Source organism: Panthera leo, chromosome B1 (assembly GCF_018350215.1).
Source record: "Panthera leo isolate Ple1 chromosome B1, P.leo_Ple1_pat1.1, whole genome shotgun sequence".
Classification (NCBI taxonomy): Eukaryota; Metazoa; Chordata; class Mammalia; order Carnivora; family Felidae; genus Panthera; species Panthera leo.
The window spans coordinates 188,691,853-188,719,849 of NC_056682.1; the positions used below are offsets into that span (position 1 = coordinate 188,691,853).

Sequence of the window (27,997 nt, forward strand, 5' to 3'; positions counted from 1 at the left end):
GGGGGATTCTAGGAAGGGAATGTTTGCACGCATAGGATGTGTGTGTGTGTGTGTGTGTGTGTGTGTGTGTGTGTGCGCGCACATGCGTGTGTGTATCTGTGAGAGAGAGATGTAGACAGACGTTGAGATGGTAGGGTGAGGAGGAGTCTGAGCTACTCCCCCACCTGGACTTATAATGACCAGTGAACTACAGTTCTGTGATGGAAGAATCACAATGCAGATGAGAATACTTACAAAGTTTTCAGGCTTTCTAATCCCCTGAACATCTTATGCTGAACGTTTTCCAAACGATTACTCGTGAGAAGTATTTCATTTACACCTGATGCTCCTTCAAATGCTCCCTCTTCAATGTCTGTGATCTTATTGTTGCTAAAGTTTCTAAATTAAAAAAAAAATGTTGAAATCAAGATTTTAAGCTATTTCTTTCAACAAGGGCATTGAGACAACATGTCTGACCATTTTCTTCTACTAAACAAATTCTTCCATAATTTCCAAGCTTTTCACTGCCCAGCACCACAGGTTCTGAAAAGACACCACACTTCCTATTCCATTGAACCAAACTGATGATAATATTGGGGGAGAATGTCTATGGTGAAAAATACCAGCCCAATCAACGTCAAAATGATCTTCAAGGGTCACTAGAAGTCTAACATTGTTGAGGTCAGGTATTGAGTTGTATAAACCTTTATATTCAGCACAATACTTCAAAAGGAACTTTTTAAAGAAATGCCCCAAAGACTACTGAATGAATTAATGACTAAAAGAAGGCAATTGGGTAGAGAGAAGAAAGATGGGTTAAATGTGTGAACATTTAGATAGCATCAGAAGTGTATCAGAATAGGGGCGCCTGGGTGGCTCAGTCGGTTGAGTGTCCGACCTTGGCTCAGTTCATGATCTCACAGCTCGTGAGTTCGAGCCCCACGTCGGGCTCTGTGCTGACAGCTCCGAGCCGGGAGCCTGTTTCAGATCTGTGTCTCCCTCTCTCTCTCTGCCCCTAACCCACTCGCATTGTCTCTATCTCTCTCAAAAATAAATAAACATTAAAAAAATTAAAAAATAAAAGAAATGTATCAGAATAGGGGTTTGTTCCCAGTAAAACTTCTTATTATAATAATGTGTTAAAACAGCCAACTTAACTGTCAATTTCCTGTGTAACACAAAATACTACAATGCTTGCCCAGAGGGCAAAAACATCCAACTGAGGTAACCCCTTGCTACAGGTTCTATCTTTCCTTTTCTCATTGCTCACTCAAAGACCCAGAGTGCTCCCAGAACAAGGATCATTTTTATGTATCGTTTTACTCCTCTCAGAGCACTGCATGTAGGAGTTGCTCAATAAATATGTGTTGAATTGAAAGGTATGAATAAAAAGTAAGAGCAATCAGTGCCAGTGAAAAGGAGAAAAATGAAATAATATGAAACTCTTTGGGATGCAGTATAATATGGGAGTCAAGTGCACAGGAAGTAGACTACTCTGCCACTTACAAGTCAGTGTGACCATGGGCCAGATACACATATGAAACAGAACAATGCTCCTTTTCTCCTTTCAACGTTTCCTCTCAGATGGAGGCTGTTCCATTGGCCTTACATACTTGACCTCTGTTCTGTCCCTCCCACCCTTCCACCTCCTCAGGGGAGGGGAATATTGTCTGAGTGTTACTGAAACTGCTGAGTTGATAAACTGATTTTAAAATATGAGTTGTGGATATGTAGTAACACAGATGAGCTATCAAGCCAGTTTACCAATCATTAATTTTGACTATCTTCTAATGAAAGTTTAATGAAGCAAAAAGTCAAATAGTTGACATGAATGTGCTGAAAGAGATATAACAGCGTGGTTTAGGGAATAGTAAAGGAAGTTACAAAACATTACCGCACCCATTTCTAATGTGCTTAGATTGCTGAATTCCTGCTGTGGCCACATAACAAACCAGCTGTCTGAATTAAAATAAGATGCTAGGGGCTCTGTTAGAGAAAACGTGGTTGGCATCGCTTGAAACTCCTCTCAGAAATTACCCTAAAATCATGTCACAGGTAGTCATTGTATGGAAATTTCGCCCGGCCTTTTATAGTTTCCAATTTCCAAAGAAATCTGAATAAAATTGCAAAGGGATGTGAAAAACACAACAAAACACCACAGAAATCTTAAAAGGTGGCTAATGCACGGCTTACATTTTACGTAACTGCGGAAGTTTCTTGAAGATTCCTGTAGCTTCCAACACTGTGAATTCATTATTATTGAGACGCCTCAGAAAAAAAGAAACAAAACATTCATTACCAACAGTTAGGAAGGGATTAGATTTTATTTCTCATAACAGAATTGTAAGATCATTTAATAATTATTCCAAAGTAAAATAGAGAACACATGCCACAGAAAATCTGTGGAAGTACTGATTTTTCCCCATTTCACTCAAATTTCAATGATCAAAATAAAATATGAAGAAGCATATAATAAGGAAAACCAATGATCAAAAATGAAAACTAGCGGGGCGCCTGGGTGGCGCGGTCGGTTAAGCGTCCGACTTCGGCCAGGTCACGATCTCGCGGTCCGTGAGTTCAGGCCCCGCGTCAGGCTCTGGGCTGATGGCTCGGAGCCTGGAGCCTGTTTCCGATTCTGTGTCTCCCTCTCTCTCTGCCCCTCCCCTGTTCATGCTCTGTCTCTCTCTGTCCCAAAAAAAAAAAAAAAAAAAAAACAAAAAAAAAAAAAAAACAAAAAAAAAAACGTTGAAAAATGAAAACTAGCTCTCACTCAGTAATTTATAGAACAAACTTTCTCAAACTTTTTTCCACTATTGTCTCTCCTCCCCCAAAGCATTTTTCTCCCAAAAAGCATTTTAAACCATTTTTTCTAACCACTTGCTGCAAATATTTTTTACTAATGGATTTTTTGATATGCAGTTTATATGCCATAAAAGTCACTCTTTTACAGTGTACAATTTAGTGGTTTTTAGTGTATTCACAAATCTGTGCAACTATGTTTGTTGCCTAATCCCAGAATATATCCACCACCAAGAAGAAATCTCATACCCATCAGAAGTCACTCTCAATTTGCTTCCCTCACTGCCTCAGTCCCTGGCAACCACTAATTTACTTTCTGTCTGTATGGAGTTTCCTATTCTGGATGTTTCATACAAATGAATTCATGAAAAGTGTGGCTTTTTTCACTTTACACAATGTTTACAAGGTTCATCCATGTTTAGCGTATGTCAGCACTTCATTCCTTTTTGTGGCCAAATAATATTCCAGTCTATGGACATGCCAATTTTGTTTATCCCATTATCAGCTGATGGATATTTGGGTTGTTTCTACTTTTTTTGATTATCATGAATAGTGCTGCTACCAACATTGGGGTAGAAGTTTTTGTGTAGATACATGTTTTTGATTTCTTTGGATATTTACACTGATGTGAAATTGCTGGGTTACATAGTAAAACTATATTTAACAATTTGATGAATAGCCAAACTGTTTTCCAAAGATGCTGTGTCATTTTATATTCCCCCAGCAATGCATGAGGGGTCCAATTTCTCTCACCTGTTATTGTCTTTTTTTGCTTTTATGGCCATTCTAGGGGATGTGTTACCTCACTGTGGTTTTGATTTATGGTTCCCTAATGCTTCATGATACAAAGCATTTTTTTAGGTGCTTATTGGTCATTTGTATTTCTTTTTTAGAAAAATGTGCACACAAATAATTTGAGCACTTTTAAATTGGGTAATATACCTTTTTTATTGTTGAGTTGTAATAGCTCTTTATATATTCTGGATAGAAGTCCCCTACTGGATACATAATTTGAAAATCTTTTCTTCCCAGTACTGATTTTTAAATGTATAATTTAAAAAGCTCCTAATTTCTTAAAACACACAAAAACTTTGCCGAATAATAAATTAGATGTTAGTGTTGCAATTCTTAATTGACAAGTAAGCCTATTTAGGCTGTTATCATGCAGGAAGATATAATTTGAATTATTGTTTGTAATAATATTGGCAATACACACAACTCCCTACGTGACCATAAAATAGAGTTCAGGCCTTTTACTGCATGTTTTTCACACTTTTCAAAAAATCCTGGAGCTATGAAATAGATTCAAAAAGTAACAGGAATAAAAAAAAAAAAAGTATCACTACAGCCTCGGGGTAGTTTCTGTCGTCCCTTTGAAAGCATTACATTATTTGAAATTACTCAAATTGCTTAGAATTCATTAAGTAACAGGCGCGAATATAGGCATGGTGGGAGATAAACCATAAAACACAATCCCTGTCATCAAGGAGCTACAATGTAGTTGAAGACAAAAGGGTTATGCATGCAGAAAAGGACAACCGACTTTGCAAAGAAGTAACTGGCAAATACCAGATGGTGCTATACATAAACGTTGCTAAGATGTTCCGAAAACAATGAGATGTCACCAGGTTTTTCTTCAATTTTTAGAACACTAGCATTAGTTTTATAAATAACGTCACTAAAGGCAAACCTTACATGGCACAGAATCTATAAATGATTCAACAAACATATTTTAACACCTAGTATGTGCTAGGCCCTTGTTAGGGTTATAAATATAAATCTAATCTCACTATTCTTTTGTGTTTCTGCTATGCTATCCATTACTCAGGAAAATCAAAACCTACCCGCTGTGCTGTAATACTTGATAATCACTGAATCCTTCCACCTTCAGGTCCGTGAAGTAATAAAGTGGATAAAGGCTCTCTGCTTTAATTCATAATATACAGAGATTCAAAATGGTGACTCTCAAAGTACTTTATTTGGTTGCTGTGAAAGACTATATCCCTTAGAAATCTATTACATTTTTAGAAATGGGTATGGGCATAAATACCCAAGAAAGAAATATCAGATGAATGCTCTTATTCTTAGCATTATCAAGAGCTAACTGAATTTTTGAGAAGTAAATTAACTTCTGGAGTCGTATCTTGGACCAGAAAGATGAAGTCAGATAGCCTCTAATCTATCTTTGTACAAAGAAGAGTTACGGCCATGCGTGTTCATTAAAATCAATGCAATCATCAAGAATAAAAGAGCAAGACAAAAATTCCATTGCTTCGATGCTTTCATTCCCTCCCTCCCAACCTGGATTTTGTTAGGAGATGAACTCACAGCTCTGCGGTGTACTGGGGAATGTGGTCTGGGATTTTGGTGAGTTTCTGATTGGAACAATCTACCGTGGTCCCTTCACAGCGGCACTTCTCAGGGCAAGCCAAATCTGCAAAGCAGTCCCCACTTAATTTTGATCGATAATCTTCTGTACCTATTGAGGATTCAAGCCAAAAGAAAAAAAAAAAAAGATACTTAGTCTAAAGGTTAGAATATTCATTAATTTGTAGGAAGAAAAATAGTAAGATAACTATAGATTATGCAGCAGGGAGACAACTTGGGGAATTTTTGGTCAATGGATGTCAGGAGAGGGTTAAAACAAGGGCTTGGAATTTGCTGGAAAAAAAAGTAACCAGATTCACAGGACAGGAAAAAATTAATAGAGATGAGCTTTTCACAGCTGTACTTTCTGCTGATCCAGTTATGAGCCATTCTAGCCTATTTGACAGCTAATCATACAATGGCTATTAATTGTTAAAAAGTTTATTTTTTTTCTCTGAGTCGAGAATTTAAAATGTATCCAGTAATAAACATGTTCCTATATATCATTTTAAATTAGGGCTTTCAAGGCAAATAGATGTACTCAGGTTTTTAAATTTTCTATGGTCTTTTAGTATTCTCTCCCTCTCACATAATCTTCAGAAATGCCTAAAAAGCCCTCTTTTTTCATTTTGATTTTATAAAAAGAGACCAGTAAATCCTGATTTGAGCCTCAGCAGCTTGTCATGCTGTAGAAAGCTGCGTGACGTTCCATGGTGCTTGACGGAACCATGTTTTACTCATACCTGGCAACCACATGGTTAGATCAAGCACAACAGAAAATCTCGCTACATAATCACTACACCATCCACTAGGCCAAGGGTAAGACCGAGAGGAAAGATGAAGGGAAGCAGGAGAAAAAGCTACAGACGTTCTGGAAACGTAATACTGTTTACATGACATGCATTCTTCCCGCAGAATGTTTATGACCATAGTAAGAGTATTACTACCGAAGATTTCCTGGAAACACAAAGAAGGGGGCTACACTGAAAGGTGCCTCCATTGTTCCTCAGAACTGCAGAATGGAAACAACAGCTTTCGGGAACAACATCCAGGAAGAAGTTGAAGGTGAGCTACAAGGACAACAGAGAAGCTCAAAAGATCTGTGGTTTCTTCTTGGGGGGCGGAAAAAAGGCGCAAAAGACCAAGACTAGAAGAAGGTACATCAGGATTGAAAAGGGAGGACATTGTGTTTCAGATCAGACACTTTTACTTACAGCCAAAATGGTGAATTCCTGCAAAAGTAAAAATCACCAAGAAGGAAAGAAAGAGTAATCTCGATTAAGATTAATAAACACATACATAAAACTAGCTAAGGTCTCCTCCTTCTTTCCTTGCTATGGCAATTGGAGGGGAAAGGCATAGTATGACAGCAATCGTCATGCTTTGCAAGCTTTTGTAGTAATTTTTTGAAGCACAGTGGTCTTACGGGAAAAGCAATGGCATACAAGATGCACAGCACAAGTTAGGTTCTTGTCGATTCCTTTAAATGATGAACTCTCTGCAAGATAGATTTTCTTTTGAGTTATCACTATAGTATCTAGAATGCCATATAGAATGACGGTAGGCAGGTAAACAAGCAAACTGAAGTGAAAAACGAATCATGGAGATCTTTACAAACAAATCCATCTGGATTAATCCTTAGGTGGTGGCTTACATGCTTTTTAATGATTTTTCCAACTTATAAATAATGTCACTTAGTGGAAATGAAATGAAAATCTCATCAGATTGCAAAGCTGAATATAATCATTTCATTAGATTTGGCAATGAATGCCAAGGTATTTATTCAGGAACTTTTGTAATGCAGTTTAGGCTTTCGTTTTAAAAGTGAAATGAAGAAACACTGGCAACAAGGTCTACATGACAGGTACTCTGGGTATCTTACATTTAAAATAATCTGCATTCTACGCAATGACAATGTTGTTTCTTTTATGGAGACTGTTTAGGTAGGATAAAATTTTAATTGAAATCTATAAGAACAAAAAAGAGGGAGAAAAGGCTCAAAGAAATCTTCTGAGTCCTGACTTCTATTATTATTGCTTTAATGCAAATTGAATTAACAGAAATTGAAAATGAAGCTATGGTATCACATATAAAATGTATTTCCAAGAAAGCATATTTTGACTGCTGTCAGTAAATGGGCAAAACTGTATCAGAATTTATGAAAACAATCTGACTTTGGGTCTTTAATTGGTGATCCAGAAATATTAATTTCTAAATTATTAATAAAGTAGAGTTAAATGTAATTAATTGAAGAATTCAGTAACAATTATATTAATTGGCAGAATTTGAGGATTTAAGCAATATTAATGTTTTATCCTATAGGTGTTCTGGTGTTTAGAATATGGCTTTTTCTGGGTAAGTAATAGCTATCAGATGACTTTCTGCTTAATAGTGAGGTAAAAATAATGAATTTTAAAGATTGCCAATGAAGGCCAATCAACTGTTCTTTCCACCATGTTATGTCTTATGTAGCCAGTGTAATATGTAAAATACTATTGATCACTCAAGCTCAAAATAAGTAATAAAACAAAATCCATTAAATGAACAAAATTATTCAAATTATAATTCAATAAAGGTAAATAACACATATCTCTTTAAAATAAAGACCAAACCTAACCCAGTACTCTCCTTTAAAAAATCAGTATGGTTTTTGCATACTAACACTGTATAAATAATCTTCTTATTGGTAGGTGTTAAAATATATAATTGTCTAGAATATCCCCAGGAGATGGTAAATGTAGCCAATTAATTACTAACACATATTTTTATATAATGGTCTAAAACAAACAAGTCAAGAGGCATTTTACACAGTTGGCAGGCAAGGAAAAAAGAAGTGAAGAAACATATTTCAAAGAGCTAGTTCCAGAATCATCAGCCTTGACAGTGTTGAGATTGTAGTGGTAAAACATTTCAATTACTTTTCTAAAACACATTCCATTCATATGCTTAAATTATTCAAGGCACTTCGTGCCTATGAACACCTGATGCTTTCAGGATGCATGTCAATATTGTTTTTGTGGAGTTATATTGTCACTCCAGGTATACAAGAAGTTTGTTAAGTTTTGTTAAGTCACAAACAACATATAACTGTATGTAAGCAAGCAGGAAGTTGCTGTTTTTGTATAAAAAGTGAAGCATCAGTAAGCCAAATAAAACAAAAAGTAAGGCATACATTTTTAGTATAGTGACATCAAAAAAGTAAATCTCATGGTTGGAAAGAGAATTCATTCTATGTGTTGGTAACTGATTTCATGTAGAACTAGTTCTTTGACAACAGAAAGGTCTCTGTCTTTAAAACCAGCTCAATAAGCTACATTTTAAAAACAGGTTGAAAGATCAGATATACAACATAAGGAGAGAAAATGATTTAAGTAGAAGGCTACAGGTTCAAACGTTTTAGGTACTGTGAGAAATTTTAGATAATGTGCCAAAGTGAGAGAGAAAAAAAAAAAGATGGGAGTTTAATAATATATAAGTTTAACATCAGAAGCTGCATGCAAAGGTCAGGTTTTCAGGAAACAGCTACAAGTGATCTATGCAGAAGTAAATCTATCTACAGAGTACCCACTGTACTTTCAAACGCATGCACATCAAAGTTTCAGAAGCTATATTTTATAAGGTGAGGAAAGGGTATCTGTGGTTAGTCCTACTACCGAGCAAAACCTACCTGGAATGAAATACTGTTCTTTAGCTAAATAAAAAAAGAGAAAAAAAAATAGAAGATGCACCTGAATGTCAGCAAGCAGAGATAGGAGTTATATTAGATTAAGAATGGACTAAAGGCACTATAGATAATTAAGTGAATTCTATTCACAGCAGTGGCTGAGATATAATAATGTACAGGGAGTAGTAAATGTATCTAGAACCAAGGACAATAAATAGCTTTGTTTTGATATTAGCTTTTTAGTATGAATTAACTGCCGAATGTGAAATACCCCTGCAATAGTCAGATAACATACTACCCAAAACATTCAGAATGTGTTTTATCGTAAGAAAACAGAAAAGATTAGTCCAAAGCAAATAGTAAATGTCAATGCAGTAGGTCTTTTATTTAATGGTAATACAATGTATCTACATTTAGTTTTTTATAAATAAGTATGATATTCCCCAAATGCTAAAAGATGGCCTTTTGGAAAAAAAAAAAATTATTCTCAGAATCCTATTTGAAATAAGAGGATGAAAAATAAGAAAACACATTTGGTGCGAGAAGCAAGGGATAGGGAAATCTTTCCCCCTAATTCTGAGCCTGAGCAAATCACCTAACTAAATCTCAGTTCCCTTTCTGAAGAAATGAGAACATGGTTGATTACCTAAAGTTTTTCAATGGAGAATAATCCAACAAACATACAACTTAACAGACTTGAAAAGTATTCTGAGTTTGCTAGAAGTTCAAATTCTAAAAATACAGCATGAAGTATCCAGGCATCTTTTTTCTTGGCTGGTAGCCTATTTGTTATGCTGGATATAGTGTTAAAAATATTACATATAGGAGGGCTATATGAATTGTGTCTACAGCTCTCTTTATTTGGTTCTTTGTGGACAGAAGTAAAAGAACTCTATTCTACAATGTTTGATAATTGATCTGATAACCAGCTGTCTCTAGGTCTCCATAACCACTGTTTTTGGTAACACAGGTGAAATGTCACATGAAGTAAGAAATTACCTGAACAACGGAATTTCTTGCTTTTGATTTGTCCTATTCTTTTGTTTGCCAGACGCCGGGGGCTGGTGCAGCGGGCACCACTGGTCTCGATGGGGTTGACATGGAGATAATCCGCCAGCCACTTGAGATGGCAGTCACAAATAAAGGGGTTCTGGGCCAAATGCCTTTCAGAAACACATACAGAACACTTTTATACTCGACTTGCAATGAACTCAACTCTCAAATCCATAGTGAAGACACCAGTCACCATAGTTGATCCAAGCCATAGATACATACATGGTTTGAATGGCCCGGAGAGGTGAAAAGGTCCCCTTGGCAATGGTCTGAAGCTTGTTGTCGTACAAGGAGAGAAGGTTCAAGTTGTGCAGATCCTGAAAAGCATCTACCCGAAGGCAGTTTATCTTGTTGGCATTCAATAATCTGTTTGATCAAATAGTTGCAGAATTAAAGTGCAGCATCTTCTTAACCCACCTTCAAGATTCTGTCCTTCTTGAGAAATACAAGAAATCAACAAATACATTTTTCTGAACCTCAACATTAACATTTTAACTGTAATAATTTAGGTACCACAGGTGGAAGATTTGGGGTTATAGATAAAGCGAAGGGCATGCAGTTTAATAAATCTAGTGGCACTCATACATTTATTCAGAAGAAATAATGAAACATATTCTCTGGAAGGTGGAAGGGTAGTGCAGTAGACAAAGCAGAGCCAACTTCTGAAGTCAAGGATGCCATAAAAAAAACCCGTCATAAAACATTAGTCTTTCCAGCTGCTCTGTGAAGAAGTTCCGTCTACTTTCAAAACAGAAGCCAGAGTGAGCCTTTTAAAACACAGATCACTTTCCTTTCAAAGCCAGGCAACAACTCTCAAACTGCTCTTAGGGAAACCAAAGTCCTGACAAATTGCCTTAAGGCACAATAGGACTGTTAGCGCCCCCTTCTGACTCTGTGACCTCCACGTTCTTTCCCTCAGCTGCTTCAGCAACAGCCACACAGGTCTCCATGTAGGGATGTCAGCTTGGAATGTTCTTTTCCCTGCTGTCTGACTACTCTGCTTCTTTGAGTCTGGTCCAATCTTACCTTCTCAATTCAGCCTACCCTGACCACTCTCTTTAATACCATCCCCTGCGTTTGCCCTTCCTCAACCTCTAACACACTTGATTTCTTTACTATGATCTTTTTTTTTGTTTTCCTAAGTGTGTATTTCTTTCTGCTGTATATGATTTACTTGTTACATTATTTTTTTTAATGTTTATTTATTTATTTATTTTGACACAGAGAGAGAGAGAGCAGGGGGAGGGACAGAGAGAGAGGAGAGAGAGGAGAGAGAGGAGAATCCCAAGCAGGCTCTGTGCTGTCAGTGTAGAGCCCAATGCAGAGCTCTATCTCATGAACCGTGAGGTCATGACCTGAGCCGAAATCAAGCCTTGGATGCTCAACCGACTGAGCCACCCGGGCGCCCCTGATTTACTTCTCACTTCATTGCTGTCATTTGCATGTTGCCTCCACACAGCAGGCTTATTTCTCGGTTTAGCTCCCTAATGTTTCTCCCGTGCTGAGCACATACTAAAGTGCTCCATAAGTACCTGTTGTTGAATTAATACTTTATAGCCCTCTTGGAGAGTGACATGGTTCATAAGCATATTAAAGGCCCTGGTCCTGCATTATAAACATCCACTTAAGTTAGTTTAACACAATATCCTACACACTCTTTTTTTTCAACATGTTCTCAATATTTGACATCAATGTTCTGTGAAACTGTGGTTCACAAATCATACTTTGACAAACGCCTTTCTCGTAGGGTATATGAGATCATGTCTCAGCTTTTATTCATGTTGGACTCCCTTTGGGAATATACTTGCCCCGCCTTCCACTTTCTTCAACCCTGTGGCCTATTATGGCCTCACGGGAAGCTTGCCTTTTCCAGAGCATGCCTTCCATCCAACTAAAGTATTCCTTCCTCTGGGTTCCCAAGCAAGTTGTTCAGTGCTGTTTAGTCTTGGCACCTACTTTATGCAGGCCTACTTATTTGCCCTCCATGAGCAGAGAATTTTTTTTTGATATTTTTTTCTCTATTAGCATTTACTTTAGTGCTTTGATACTTAAACAAATATTTAGTAGCTCAAAATATATGTGCTCTGTGGTTTCGGTTTGTATGCCTTATTTAATATACTGAAAATGGTTTCTCTTTTGGTCATAAGAATCTCTAATTAACATAGGGTATTTCTGTTTTACTTGCTTTTTTAAAATTTATTTATTTTTGAGAGAGAGAGAGAGAGAGAGAGAGAGAGCGAGCATGAGCTGGGGAGGGGCAGAGAGGTAGAGGGAGAGAGAGAATCCCAAGCAGGCTCCACGCTGTCAGCCCAGAACCCAACATAGGTCTCAATCCCATGAACTGTGAGATCATGACCTGAGCCAATATTAAAGAGTTGGATGCTTCACCAGCTGAGCCGGCACCTCTGTTTTACTTGCATTTGTAGGGATTCCACATACTTGCAAAGCTATGACTTCCCTGTGGTGATTCTCTTTCCTCCTCTTTTTTACCTCCCTTTAGGACCTGACATTTTGGCCTTCTCTGTGGTCCTCATAATGCTTTCTTAAAAGCTTAGGAACTAGTCTGATGTGTGGACTGATAATCCCATTTCTCTACTCTGTGCCACAACACAGGTCACACCTACTGTGTTCTCCAATCTGTCAGCCAAATGAAGGAGTCAGAGAGCAGAAGTAAGGAGAAGGACAAAGTAGGGAGCCTGGAAGACAATTGGAAAAGGTGCCTGTTTTGAGCATTTTGTACTTACTTTAAATTATGTGGTCTGAAAATTAGGAGAAAGAAAGAGTTAGACATTACTTCCTTCTGTCCCTTTCACTTACTTCTTTTCATCTGTTCAAGCAAATCTAAGATGCTTAACCAAGTTCTCAGTGAGCCATAAAGAGATAATCGTGTTGCTTTAGTCCTGGCAGGCTTAAGGATGGGTCTTGAGCTAGGGACAAAATATTAGGCTGAGGGACAAAGATAGCTTTTTAAGTAAGATTTATCTCCATACAGATCCCGTGGTTTATTAACCTGTTTGTTACATCAACGACCAGTAAGTGTGTGTGGAAGGGGAGAGAAGGTGCTATTTTCAGTGTTGGTACTAAGCAGGCCAGTGATAGCAAGAGATTATGATGAGTAAATGGCAAGGAGAACAGTGCTAGGAGAATGTAAAAGAAGGACAGAGAAGCAGGTAATATATAGACAATGCTTGACTAAAGCAATAGCTATATTTATAATGTATGTAATGTATACAGAGTCATTCTATTAAAGATCAGAAACAGTATTTGCTGAGTCCACCTCAAGGGTTAAAAATAATTTGAAACCCAAATAAAGACATTAGGGCATAAGGATCAGTATTTATCATGACTTACTGGTCTCTTGTAAAATCAATTTTTTGGGTTGTACAGTATTAAAGAGATTGAAAAGAGAGAGGGGGAGACATACAGAGAGAGAGAGAATGTAGCAAAATGGAGAGCACTACACACAGTAAGGCTAAATATTATTTAGTTAACAATTTGCTTCATGTGTGTGTGTCTGTGTGTGTTGTGTGTGAAAACTGGGCTGTGATATAAAATATGTTTCTTGATACTGATAAAAATTTAAAACATGAAGACTAGGATGTAAGTAAGAACTTACATTTACCCAGTAAGGAAAGAGATCTACGTCTGGGAAGTCTTGGGGGATTAGGAGTAAATTTATACAAGATCAGTGGTACAAACCCTGACACCAACAAATGTATACACTCGACAGAGAAAGTACCATTTTAAACTTAAGAATTTTAGAGTCAACTGGTTGTGAACTAGTTGAGAGAGCATAGTACATCATCGTCATCTTTGTATCCCCTGAATGCGGAAGTCTACGTGTGTTTGGTGATTTGAACAGAATTTGATGATCTAACAGTAATCATCTTAATGTTAGCATACTTCTTCCAATTTCCTTTTCATAGGAGCATTCATTTAAACACTTGCGGTCAGGTTTTGTTCTTATACATGTATGTATAGTAAATTCTTTTGACACAAATGAATGGTAGCTATTGTCTAAGCAGAATGGTTTTTAAAAGATGCAATCCAGCGATTTGTAGATAATTTTCTCAGTATATACCAAGTTGGGTGCTATTGCTGTGCTCTGGCCCTTATTCCAGCACTGTTACCCCTGCACATTCTTTGGACAAAGGTGGATAAACATATCACTATGTCACTCTCCTTCCCAACTACTGTTAAATCAAAACAGAGAGTTTCACAAAGGGCAGGGACTGCACGAGCTTTAAATGACAGAGTAGCCAGGAAGCATATATTTCTGACAGGGTGGAGAGAAAGGTTTTGAGACAACTTCAAAGTGCTGTGTCCTCAAATAAATAACCACCATCAATGTGAGCTGCACTAGACTAATCTTTTCCATTTCATTAAACTATGTCATTTGGGGTCGAGTTTTCCTGAAGCTTCCATGAAAATATGAGATGGTACACTGACTAAAATATTATATTTGGTTCAACAGATCAGAAACAATCAAATACTTACAGTAGCTGTAAGGAAAACAGTCCTTCAAATAAACTTTTTGGGAGTTCCGTGATCTTATTTCCATAGAGGACACTGAAAAAAACATGATTTAAATGAAAAAGAAATTAGACATCAAGCCAGCATAACAAATTGACCCAAAATATATGTATTCAGGCATATAGGAGGTTAGTAAGTACTCCATACATCATAAAAACTATAGTTGAGTGAACAAACTTCAATTTGCAAATGTGTTTTTTCCTGATTATAGATCAGATATATACATATGGTAGAAAGTTCAGAAAACATTGAAAAACAAAGAAAATTAACAAAAGTGAGCTCATTCCATTATTTAATGCCTTTTCATAGAAATGTCCACTGTTAAATTGTCATGTTTTTCAACACACACACACACACACACACACACACACACAGTATTGCATTCTGTAATAAAAAAGGAGAACACTAAATGTGGAATTCATTGCTCATTAAAGGAATGAGTTTTAGGCTTATCATACTGGTAAAAAGTGAAAGGAATCTACATAAAGGTAAGCTTTTTGTTACATAATGTATATGCTTGAGAATTGTAAGGTATGTGTAGAAAGTGATCACTAATACGAGTACAGAAACATTTTTGAAATGCACGTTTCTCCAAAAACATGAACAGGAATGTATCCTCATGGTATTCAGCTCTGATCAGCCACTATGTGCAGCTACCCGGTGCAAGAACCACGGTTTAGTCCCTTCAACACACCTGGCGCCTTGCATTGATTTGGGTATGCAGTGACATTCTAACATTGGATTGATGAGTGATCATTGTTTGAGGAGTCAATTGAAGAAATAAGTTAGCAAGTGGACAAATTAAGGAAAAATTAACAAGATGGGTGAAATGAGGGGATTTCAACAACAGATGAACAGAAATGGGTTGACTCATCATGCTGGCTATTAGCAACAGGTCTGCCATGATGCCTATCTATTTTTTACCCCCAAAGTAGGGAACCAAAATAACGAATGGGAAAAGACAGAAATTATATTCCTTAGGGTGACCAACTGGCAATACATACCAAGAGTTGTAAAGACAATTATAAAAAATTTTACTTAGTTTTACTTTTAGGGGCTGAAGAAAATAATCACAAACACAGTATTTTGTGTACAAAATGTCAATCATGGCATAACTTATAACAATGAAAAATTGACACAAATAAAATATCTCCAAATCCCCCCAAAAAGGGTATTGGTTAAATGCATATTTCACATTCACAAAAATGATATTTTGAGAAATATTTAATGACATGAAAGTGTTAATATAACATTAAAGTTGAACAAAACAATAAAGAAGTACATTATAGTATGATCTTAATTTAGTTCAGAAAAATATATATACACGTACATAAGGAAAAAAGCAGAAAATCTCTGGATGGCAGGCAATTTGCCATTCAGAGGTGATTTTAATTTGCATCTATATGTTTTTCTTTATGTTTTATATTCTCTACATTGATCCTATTTCTTCTGAAAATGAGAAAAATGTTCTTTCAGAAAAGACATAAAGGATGTCACAATATGTAAAGGAAAAAGCTGAAATGAGAATCTAAATAATTAATACGTTTGGCAGCAGTATATGATTTCTGTTTGAAATGGACTAAAATAACAATTCAAGAGAAATGAATAAGAGTGAGGGAAAAGCTGTTGTTTCCTTTTAAGATGTCAGTGAGAGGTGGGATGTATTACAATATAGGAAGGAAATTCTCAAGGGAATAAATAAATATGGCTGGATACTATATTGTGTAAGGAGACATTCTACTTGTATAGATCCCAGTGGTATAGTTATATAATATAACATAAAAGTTCATTTGTGCAGAATATAGATGCTTTTAAATAAGGTAAATCAATTAGAGAAAAACTATTTTTAAAAATCTAAGAAAAAAAAGAGAGAACTCTGTATTGTTAGCATCAAAGAGGTAAGGGAATTAAGAAAGGATAAGCAATAATAAATGCATTTTTTTAAGGTCAGAGGCCTTATGGGAACACACGTGAGCAGATCAAGGTGGCACTATTTCAGGACATTCAATGCAATATCATTCAACTGACTAAATTTAACAAGAGATATCATATACTTATTATGTGTCAGGAACTTTTACGAGGTTCTAAGCTTGGTGTCCAATTAAACTGAATGCAACCGTTGTTTGTTGAATATGCATCACTTGTCCTTGTGCCAGAATAATACAACTGAAGTGAGCCAAGTATGATTTCAAAGAGGAACCCAAAATAGCAATTTTGAATATTAAAGGAGTTTCATATTTTGAACCCAATGAAATATAAAAAGGAAATAGGATGCATATAAATTGTGGGGACCCATATAAGAATTAAGGAGCAAGTTATGAAATTAGAAATCAACTATAAGCACCTGGGAGCTCCTGGGTGGTTCAGTTGGTTAAGCGTCTGATTCTTGATTTTGGCTCAGATCATGATCTCATGGTTCATAAGATTGAGCCCCGCATTTATCTCTGTGCTGTCAGAGCGGATTGGGATTCTCTCTCACCCTCTGTCTCTCTGCCCCTCCCCCCAAAAGTAAACATTTAAAAAAAGGAAAAAATCTGGAAAGAACACAAATACAAGGAGGTAAAATAACATGCTACTAAATAATGGATAAGTCAACAAAGAAATAAAAGACAAAATTAAAAAAAAATACATGAAGACAAAATAAAATGTAAACACAACAGTCCAGAACCTTTGGGATACAGCAAAGCTATTCTAAGAGGTAAGTTGATAGCAGCACATTTCTTACTCAAAAAGCAAGAAAAACTTCAAATGAATAACCTAAACTTACACCTAAAGGAGCTAAAAAAAGAAAAGTAAACAAAACTCCAAACCAGTAGATAAATAAAGAAAAGAATAGAGAAATATATTAAATAGAAACTAAAAAAATAGAAGAGATCAATGAAATCAAGAGCTGCTTCTTTGAAAAGATCAACGAAACTGATAAACCTTTAGACAGATTCACCAAAAAGAGAGGACTCAAATAAACAAAATCAGAAGCAAAGAGGAGAAATGACAGCTGACAGAAATACAAAGGGATATGATGATAAATTACATATGAACAAACTGGACAACCTAGAAGAAATGGATAAATTCTTAGAAATATATAAGCTCCCAAAACTGAATCAGGGAGAAAAAGAAAAAAATGTTTCTTTTCAAAATTTTATTTAAATTCTAGTTAGTTAACATACAGTGCAATGGCAATATTGGTTTCAGGAGTGCAATCCAGTGATTCATCAATTACATACAACACACCATGCTCATCATAACAACTGCCCTCCATTAAAAAAAAATGTTTAATGTTTTTAATTTATTTTTGAGAGACAGAGCATGAGTGGGGGAAGCACAGAGAGAGGGGAAGACACAGAATCTGAAGCAGCTCCAGGCTCTGAGCTGTCAGCACAGAGCCTGATGCAGGGCTCAAATCCACAAACTGTGAAATCATGACCTGAGCTGAACTTGAATGCATAACTGATTGAGTCACCCAGGCACCCCAACAACTATCCTCCTTAATATCCATCACCCATGTAGTCTATCTCATACCCACCTCCCTCTACCAACCTTCAGTTTGCTATCTTTATAAGTTTTTTATAGTTTGTTTCTGTCTCTCTTTTTCTCTCCCTCCTATATGGTCATCTGTTTTGTTTCTTACACTCCACATAAGGTGCGAAGAAGGGGGAACCATCTTGCACTATGAGTGAGAATGAAAACTGGTGCAGCCACTCTGGAGAACAGTATGGAGGTTCCTCAAAAAGTTAAAAATAGAATTGCTATATGATTCAGCAATTTCACTAACATGTACTTACTCAAATGATACAAAAATACAGACTCCAGGGGGTACCTGCACCCCGATGTTTGTAGCAGCATTATTAACAATAGGCAAACTATGAAGAGAGCACAAATGCCCACCAACTGATGAATGGATAAAGAAATGTGGTGTATATATGCAATGGGATATTATTCAGCCATCAAAAAGAATGAAATCTCACCGTTTGCAATGACGTGGATAGAGCTAGAGTATACTATGTTGAGTGAAATAAGTCAGTCAGAGAAAGACAAATACCATATGATTTCACTCATATGCAGAATTTAAGAAATAGAAAATGTGAACAGACCAATTAGCAGCAATGACATTGAATCATTAAACAAAACAAAACAAAACAAAACAAAACAAAAAAAACTTCCCAACAAACAGAAGTCCAAAACCAGATGGCTTCACAGATGAATTCTAACAAACATTTAAAGATTTAATACATTTCTTCTCAAACAACTCCAGAAAATAGAGGATGAAAGAAATCTTCTAAATTCATTCTATGAAGCCAGCATCACTCTGATACCAAAATCAGATAAGGGCACTACAAAATAGAGGACTACAAGGCCAATAATGCTGATAAACAAGGATGCAAAAATCTTCAACAAAACATTAGCAAACTGAATCCAAAAATACATTAAAAAAATCATTTACCACGATCAAGTGGGATTTATTCTTGGGATGCAAAGGTGATTCAATATTTGCAAATCAAATCAACACGATAGAACACATCAACAAGAGAAAGGATAAAAAGCATACGATAATTTCAATAGATGTAGAAAAAGCATTTGACAAATTACAACATCTATTCATGATAAGAGTCTTTAACAAAGTAGGTTTAGAGGGAACATACCTCAATATAATAAAGTCCATCTATGAAAAACCCACAGCTAACATCATCCTCAATGGTGAAAAAATGAGATCCCTTTACCTAAGATATGGATGTCCACTCTCACCACTTTTATTCAACATAGTACTGGAAGTGTTACCCACAGCAATCAGATAAGAAAAAGAAATAAAAGGCATCCAAATTGGTAAAGAAAAAGTAAATTTTTCACTCTGTGCAGATGCCATGATATTATGTATACAAAACCCTTAAGATTCCACCAAAAAAACTACTAAAACAGATAAATGAATTCCATAAGGTCACTGGATACAAAGTCAATATACATAAATCTGTTGCATTTCTATACATTAATAATCAAGTAGCATAAAGAGAAATTAAGAAAACAATCCCATTTATAGTTGCAGCAAAAATAATAAAATACCTAGTAATAAACCTAACTTAGGAGGCAGAAACCTGTACTCTGAAAATGATAAAAAGTTGATGAAAGAAACTGAAGACAACACAAATGGAAAAATACCCCATACTCTGAACTAGAAGAATAAATATTGTTACAATTCCCACATTACCTAAAGCAATCTACAGATTTAATGCAATCCATATCAAAAAAATCCCAAGAGCAATTTTCACAGAACTAGTACAAATAATCCTAAAATTCATATGGAACCACAAAAGATCCCAAATAGCCAAAGAAATTTTGAGAAAAAACAAACAACAAATAAACAAACAAACAAAAAAAAAACTGGGAATATCACAATCTCAGATTTCAAGATATACTACAAAGCTATAGCAGTCAAAACAGTAAGGAGCTAGCACAAAAATAGACATATAGATCAGTAGAACAGAGAACCCAGAAAGAAATCCACTATTAACATGTCCATTAATCTTCTACAAAGGAGGCAAAAATATGTATTGGGAAAAAGAGTCTCTTTTTGGGAAAACTGGACAGTTATGTGGAAAAAATAGACAAATAAACTGGACCACTTTCTTACACCAGACACAAAAATAAACTCAAAAATGGTTAAAGGACCTATATGTAAGACCTGAAACCATAACATTCCTAGAAAAGAGCACAGGAAAGAATTTCTCTGATGTTAGCTGTAGCAACATTTTTCTAGATATGTCTCTCGAGGCAAGGGAAACAAAAGCAAATATAAGCTATTGGGACTACATCAAAATAAAAGCTTGTTCACAGAAAAGGAAACAATCAATAGAATTAAAGGCAACCTATTGAATGGGAGAATATATTTGCAAATGACATATCCAATAAATGGTTAGTTTCTAAAATAGCTAAAGAACATCTACAACTCAACACCAAAAAAAAAAAAAAAAACACCCCACAAATAATCCAAATTAAAAAATGGGCTGAAGACATGAACAGGCATTTCTCCAAGAAGACATACAGTTTGCCACTAGACACATGAAAAGATGCTCAACATCATTCATCACCAGGGAAATACAAATCAAGGCCACAATGAGATATCGCTTCACACCTGTTAAAATGGCTAGTATTAAAAAGACAAGAAACAATAAGTGTTGGTAAGAATGTGAAGAAAAAGGAACCCTCACACACTGTTTTTGGGAATGCAAACTGGTGCAGCCACTGTGGAAAACAGTATGGAGGTTCCTCAAAAAATTAAAAATAGAACTACCATATGATCCAGTAATTCCACTACTGGGTATTTACCAACAGAATACAAGACACTAATTTGAAAAGATATATGCACCCCTATGTTTACAGCAGCATTATTTTCAATAGCCAAGCTATGGAAGCAGCCCAAGTGTCCATCAATACACAAATGGATAAAGAAGAGATGGTTTTACATATATATATATATATGTATATATATATATATATATACGTATATATGTATATATACGTGTATATATACATATATACGTATATATATATATATAGTGTCTCTCTATATATAGACACAATAGAGTATGAACCATAAAAAGGAATGAAATCTTGCCATTTGCAAGAACATAGATGGATCTAGGCAGTGCATTGCTAAATGACACAAACCAGTCAGAGAAAAACAGATACCATATGATTTCACTCATGTGTGGAATTTATCAAACAAAACAAATGAACAAATAAAAAAAATGAGACAAACCAAGGCTGCCAGCATGGCTCAGTTGGTTAAGCATCTGACTCTGATTTCGGCTCATGTCATGATCTCGCGGTTTATGAATTCCAGCCCACATCAGGTTCTGTGCTATGCAGAGCCTTCTTGGGATTCTCTCTCTCTCTCTCTCTCTCTCTCTCTCTCTCCCTGCCCCTCCCCTGCTCACATTCTCTGTTTCTCTTGGTCTCTGTCCCTCTCTCTCTCAAAATAAAGTTTAAAAAAAAGTTAAAAAAAAAAGACAAACTAAAGAACATACTCTCAACTACAAAGAGCGGACTGACAGTTACCAGAAAGGATGTGGGTGGGGGGATGGGTGAAATAGGTGAAGGGGATCAAGAACTTATGATGAGCGCCGAGTAATGTATAGAATTATTGAAACACTATATTTTACACCTGAAAATAATATAATCCTGTATTGTTAACTATTCTGGAATAAAATTTAAAAAAATAAAAGGGAAAAAAGAATAAAGGGGCAAATAATTTAGCAGGTTTTTCATTTGGGACTTTTGCCTTAAAAGTTGGCTCAAATAACATGAATGGAGGACTGGTTAGGAGATGTGTCTTATTATATTGTGAAACATTTTATTCCAACAAATCGTTGTTTTCTTTAAGATCATGTTAAAAAAATAGATGTTTTTTGTTAATGAGACAGTTTGGGTACATAGGGAAATAAATATGGGGGGAATCACAAAAGAATGAAGGAAATCTATGTAGTCATTATTGGGTATGTGGACTGCCAATCATAAAATATTATCATAAAGAAACAGTAAATGTTATGGGATGAGATTTCTCTACAGAAAGGTATAGCAATAGTAGAGCTGGCACAGTTGTGTTTTTTTTTTAACATTTATTTATTTTTGAGACAGAGAGAGACAGAGGATGTGCAGGGGAGGGTCAGAGAGAGAAGGAGACACAGAATCCAAAAGTCTCCAGGCTCTGAGCTGTCAGCCCAGAGCCCGACGTGGGGCTCGAACTCACGGACCGTGAGATCATGACCTGAGCCGAAGTCGGACGCCCAACCGACTGAGCCACCCAGGTGCCCCTGGTACAGTTTTCTTATATGCAGTGAGATCCAAATGGTAGCAAGGAAAAATGACTTAAAAATATAAAAAAACCAAAGACCGGGACAGAGAAGCTGGATGAGAATCAAGAAAATAAGGCCAAAATCCATAAAAATGGGACAAAGGCATGTCATTACATAAAGATATAAAGTGCAAGGAGGCCAGTGAGACTTTGTGCTGCATTCCTATGAGGGAAAGAAAATTTTAAAAGAAATTGAAAGATGAAAATGAATTCAGCTGAAAGGAAAATAAATACCTGAGGGGTCTGGATAATGTCATCCAAATACGAGCAGTGACAAACTGGGTAACTTCTCTCCGGTTTTCTTACACATCACTTATATTCAACATACGGCCTCCAGTATACGAGTATGCTGATCGAGAATTACTTTATAGCCCATTGGACCAATAGGGAAATCTTAAGGAAACCTTAAGCAGCTCTTGTACCTGCTGCCAGACAAAAGGCAAAGAATTCTAAGCCTAGTTTCACCCTAGTGAGTTTCAATAGTAGGAGAGTAGGATAGTAGGAAACAGCAACAGCCGGTGGCCAGTCTTTGAATTCTCCTGCTCTTGTTGAAATCTGGCAGAAGACAGTTACTACCAAAGAGAGAGAAAAAAAAAAAAATGTCCCAGGGCACCGAGGTGGCTCAGTCAGTTAAGCATCCGACTCTTGATTTCGGCTCAGGTCACAATCTCAGTTTGTGAGTTCAGGCCCTGCATCGGGCTCTGTGCTGGCAGCCACTTAGTGTGCTAAAGGCTCTATGCTTAGTCACTATGCTGTGCTACTACAGCACTTTTTTATTTTGTGATATAAAATGATGTTTCCAACCAGTAAATGGGAAACAATAGAAGATGTGTACAGACAATGCCTAGTACACTAATATGTTGAATTCCTAAGAAATCATTGTTAAATATTATAGAAATACTGTTGTTGTCACAATGACAGCAGTAAAAGCCCTGAGTATGAAATCATTCAAAAGACACATGTATTCTGAATGCTTTTTTGTCTTTAATATATGTTATATTAATAATAAAATATACTAATAGTATAACATAATAACATGCAATAAAATAATGTTAATGTTAATAAAAATAAATGCTAATGCAATTATTTAGTAGGAGAGACCTTAAAATATTCAATAAATCAGGTTCATTTTTCTCTAAGGTATACTATTTTGGTGATTAACAATTTAAAATGTTTTTTTTTAATTTAATAAAATCTGGCATCATATCATCCTTAATTATTTTCGCTTCTTTAGTAAATACAGTGATTCAATTAAACTGCCTATGTAGTTGAGTATGTTCTAGAAAGACATGTAAGAGAAGCCTGTAGAAGTAAAAACTGGATTTAAAAAAAAAAAGGTAGTGTCGCTGATTTGCATGGCTTCCGCAGTTACCCACAAACCCCCGTCACTGTACTCCTTTCCAAAGACTTAAGCCCTCACTATTACATTACGATCTCCAACCCTATTCTTTTCCCACAAACCTGTTATCTATCAACCTGTTTTGTCCCTCTGTCCTCATGGTTGTGTCCTAGACCTTGCTGTTATCAACAACCACAACCACAACCTCTGCATTATTTCATTTTCAACCATCTGCCCCACTTCCAGTCACATTTTTTTTCTTGCTCTTTCTTGAAACACTCAGCATACTCTCATCTCAGGGCCTTAGACTTTAGCTGTTCTTTTGGTCTCGAATGCTCTTTCTTCATGTATCTGCACAACTCACTCCTACAATTCGAGTCTTCAGGTCTCCCTGCCCAATATCATTTTCTTGGGAGGCCTCTGCTGACCTTCCTGTTTAAAATTTCAGCTCTCCTCCCCATTGGCCTCCTTATCACTTCTGCTTTCTTTATTTTCCTTCAGAGAATTTTTTTTTTTTTAAGTAGGCTTCATACTCAGTGCAGAGCCCCATGTGGGGCTTGAACTCACAACCCTGAGATCAAGACCTGAGCTGAGATCAAAACTCAGATGCTTAAGTGACTGAGACACCCATGCGCCCCTTACTTCACAGCACTCTTAATCATCAGATATACTATATCTTCTGACCAGTATCTAGTTTATCATTGGTCACCTCCACGAGAGAGGAGTTTCTGTATTTTGTTCACTCGTGAATCCCCAGGGCCTTGAAGAGGGTCTAGGACACAATAGGGTCCCACATCTCTGTGGAATGTAGGATTGTGGTGAAATGAAAAAAAAAAAAAAAGCTATTGTGAGTCTGGACAGTTGTATACTTTATAAGAGGTATAAATTAATCTTTGGAGGGTCAATTCAAAATGTGAACACAATGAGGAAAATGCTACCAGTTACAGCACGTGGACTTTCTCTAGGATTGCACAGCTGTTTGATTCTCTCGATAAACATGTTTGTGTTTTTGTTTTTTTTCAAGTAGGCTCCACAGCCAGCATGGAGCCCAACATGGGGCTTGAACTCACAACTCTGAGATGGAGACCTGAGCTGAGATCAAGAGTTGATGCTTAATTGACTGAGCCACCCAAGGTGTCCCTAAAAACGTCTGTTTTCTGACATTATAGGGTAGTATTTGGTGTTGCATTTCTGGAAAACAGTTCCCACTCTTCTGTATATGACTAGGTTTTGAACTAGGAATTCCCCAGTGATTTAATTCGCTGACTAAAAGTCAGTTCCATAAGGAAAAATCATGCTTTGTTATGGCTTTCTGAAAAAAACTGTACATGAGAGTTCTGGTCATGAAGATTAAAATCTCAATTCAGCAAGTACATTGCTTTACACATTTTATTTCTTTTACTATTTGCTATGAATCTATTATATTTATATGGATAAGTATATAATAATTTATAATATAATCATTAGTTGTAACTGTTTATTAATAAATATAATATATATTAATATAACATTGCTATGTCAATAATGTAAAATATACAATATTTATAAATACATTATCTATAATACAATAAAATATATATCTTTGTAGGTAATAAATACACTGTCATATTAAACATAATGTATAATATAAGTACATAGAACTTATATATTATATATAATTATAAATATATAATAACACATATATAAAATTATGGTCTATTACTTTTTAAATTTATTGTATTTCTTTTTTATCAGTTATTTTAATTCTCACAACCAGAATGTGTCAACTAGCATTAAGACAATAGAACTTAACAGTAAACTGTCAGCAAAACTGCTATTAATAAGAATTCTCCAAACATTTCTCTCTTTTGACATTTTACTATTTATCTTTGAGGCACAGATACCTGACGGACCAGGGATTGGCACAATGACTTGACTTTCGCTCTGTCCTTTTGTGTGGATGGAAGGTTGTCTCTATTTACTTTGGACAATATGACCGCCCAGAGTGGCATACCCCGTAATTCATGGGCCATCTGATTGAATAATTTAATGGAGTTTTACATTAATCTTTGTTATTTTAGAATCTGCCAGCTCAGTCTAAGAGCAACACCGGTCTACATTCTACATTTTCGGCCGACAGTTGTTCCCCAGGTCTTGGACTTCCTCTGGTTAATTCCAGAGGTGGTTAACATCCACAACAAAAAAGAACCTAGGCAGATTCCATTTTCTTTCTTCAAAGAAAACTATAGTTTTCTGAGCAGACCGGCACAGCAACCTGGGTCTCCATGTGCCCGGATGACCACTTCTGTCTATTCCTCCCCAGGGATGACTGAGTGTGGAGTGCTGCATGAGCCCTAGGTGTTTATCTGGGCCTTACACGTGTGTATCATGGACCTCCCGCTGGCCACCACTGCCTTCTGAAATTCTCAAGAGCTCTGCAGTCATTGATAACAATAAGAACCCTTCTCTAAGCTCCAACTCTTAGGAAAATACATGCCAGCCTCCATGTTCAAATTTTAAAGTTACAATCTGAACTCAAGTTGACTGTACCTGGTGGACTTCTGAAGATTCCTTTACAAATTCGAAAGAATAGCAGCCTTTATCCATTTATTTTACAATAATTTTAATTTATATAGTTATCTCTCTGAAAGTCCTTTTGATGTTAAAAAGCCGTCATACTTTTATTATCTTTGTTCTTTGAGAGATTAAAGCTGGTTCTTTCAAGGAAGTCTTAAGGAGATGAAGCAGGGAGTTGAGGGGGCCTCTCACTGCACGTCTTCAACTGTTCCCTCCATAAGACCTCACTGAGCATCGTTCTGAGGGGACTAATATTGCCCTCAGGACAGAGTGGCTGCTGGCTTGAGGCTTATAAATATAACAATGACCAGAGTGTTCCAAAATACACATTCCAGCTATATTTCAGAAACAAAAAGCTGTCAGTAATTATAATATAAATACAGAATAATTTAGAGGCTCTTACCCTTGCTTTCTAAATAGCAAAACTATCAAATCCTAAAATATATACCCTTAAAAATGGGCTGATTTTAGTGACAGGTAGCAGTCTTCCATGAAAATGATGAAACTCATTAAGATTAATAATAATGAATATTATTAATAATTCATGACAAAAAATTAAAGGGTTCTTTTTTTCTTAAATCCAAATTTGTAAAAGATGGACCCAGTATTAGTTGCATATTCTGCTTTCCTTTGGCGACGTGGTCAATACTTACAGTGAATTCAGAGAGCGTAGTCCTTGGAAAGCATCTGGTGCTAGTTCGGAGATCTGATTATTGCTCAGGTCACTAAGATTAGAAATAGGGTTAGGTTAAATTAAATAGAATGTCAGTGAGGATTTACTGCAGGAGAAAGCTATTTACTGCCTTTACATGTCCATTTTGCACCTATTAATACATGTATAAAATTTGCAACATAAAACATCTGAAGCATCTTAAATTAAAAAAAAAATCAGACTTTTAAATCAATTACTGGCTCTTTTCTTAAATTATTATAAAAGCTGCCATGTCTTATTTTTGAAAATAGAACATCTAAGATTTGACTGCATACTATATTGATCACATAAATTCATGCGGGTGTGAATCAATATGTTAAATTACAGAGAACGTTAAAATATTACATAGTTTAGCTTTTAACATCACAGTATTATAAAACTAGCAATCGGATAGTCACATCACTTAATATTTAAGCTGTCAAACATTCAAATATTCATACTTAAGTGAATGTCTGCACGGTCATGACCTGTATAATTTTTAAAATTACATATATTCTAGAATATTATTCACTCACATTCTTCTAAGCTTTTTATATGGTGAGAAAGCTCCAGGAGGGATGACCTTGATTGAGTTCTGTTCCAAACGTCTGCAATGAAAAAATTCAATTTTTAAATGGAAACGTGAGCTCTCAGGGATGTTTAATTCAAGCCCAGGATGCATGTCAAGAAGCCACGTTGATGCTCTTCGTGAGTGATTCTTTTTTTCCTCAAAAATAAGTACTAAAATTAATTGTGCTGTGCCCTAAATGTGGGGCAAGATTGGGAATAAAAACAAGGCAATTATAAAATGAATAAAAATATCCTGATTTTTAGGCATTACAGGTCCATTAATATTTAAGTCTGGACTTTGTATAAAAGAGAAAGTACCTGTAAGAAACTAACTTGGAAGTACATGAAAATAACCTTTATATCAGTATGAGAAATATGTATAACACTGAACAGATGTTTAACATGTTTCAAAGACAATTATAACTCTTCCACAAAGGAAATTGCTGCTGAATATTAAGTTTTATAAACCTTTTATCTCCTCTACAGAAAACATATTATAGATTAAAAATGCTGTTATGCCCAGAAAATTAATTTTGCAGCTTCTTATGAGGTAAATCTTAAATTCCAATCCATTAAATACCATAGGTACTTTTCGGTAAG

At 35.9% G+C, this 27,997-nt stretch overlaps 1 protein-coding gene across 5 annotated transcripts in view; it reads right to left on the reverse strand.

Moving 5' to 3' along the window:
- The window catches only part of SLIT2 (slit guidance ligand 2), a 376,497-nt gene that overhangs the window by 85,547 nt on the left and 262,953 nt on the right, over positions 1 to 27,997 (reverse strand). For 3 of the 5 annotated variants that reach the window (XM_042936808.1, XM_042936805.1, XM_042936804.1), the window contains 9 exons: positions 27,364 to 27,435; positions 26,790 to 26,861; positions 14,360 to 14,431; positions 10,085 to 10,228; positions 9,809 to 9,972; positions 8,813 to 8,836; positions 5,107 to 5,257; positions 2,173 to 2,247; positions 235 to 378 (listed from right to left, as the gene is read on the reverse strand). In XM_042936808.1, the coding sequence (XP_042792742.1) occupies positions 235 to 378; positions 2,173 to 2,247; positions 5,107 to 5,257; positions 8,813 to 8,836; positions 9,809 to 9,972; positions 10,085 to 10,228; positions 14,360 to 14,431; positions 26,790 to 26,861; positions 27,364 to 27,435 (918 nt within the window). The remainder of the gene's footprint in view (positions 1 to 234; positions 379 to 2,172; positions 2,248 to 5,106; positions 5,258 to 8,812; positions 8,837 to 9,808; positions 9,973 to 10,084; positions 10,229 to 14,359; positions 14,432 to 26,789; positions 26,862 to 27,363; positions 27,436 to 27,997) is intronic. The other 2 variants (XM_042936807.1, XM_042936806.1) reach the window with 1 other exon arrangement.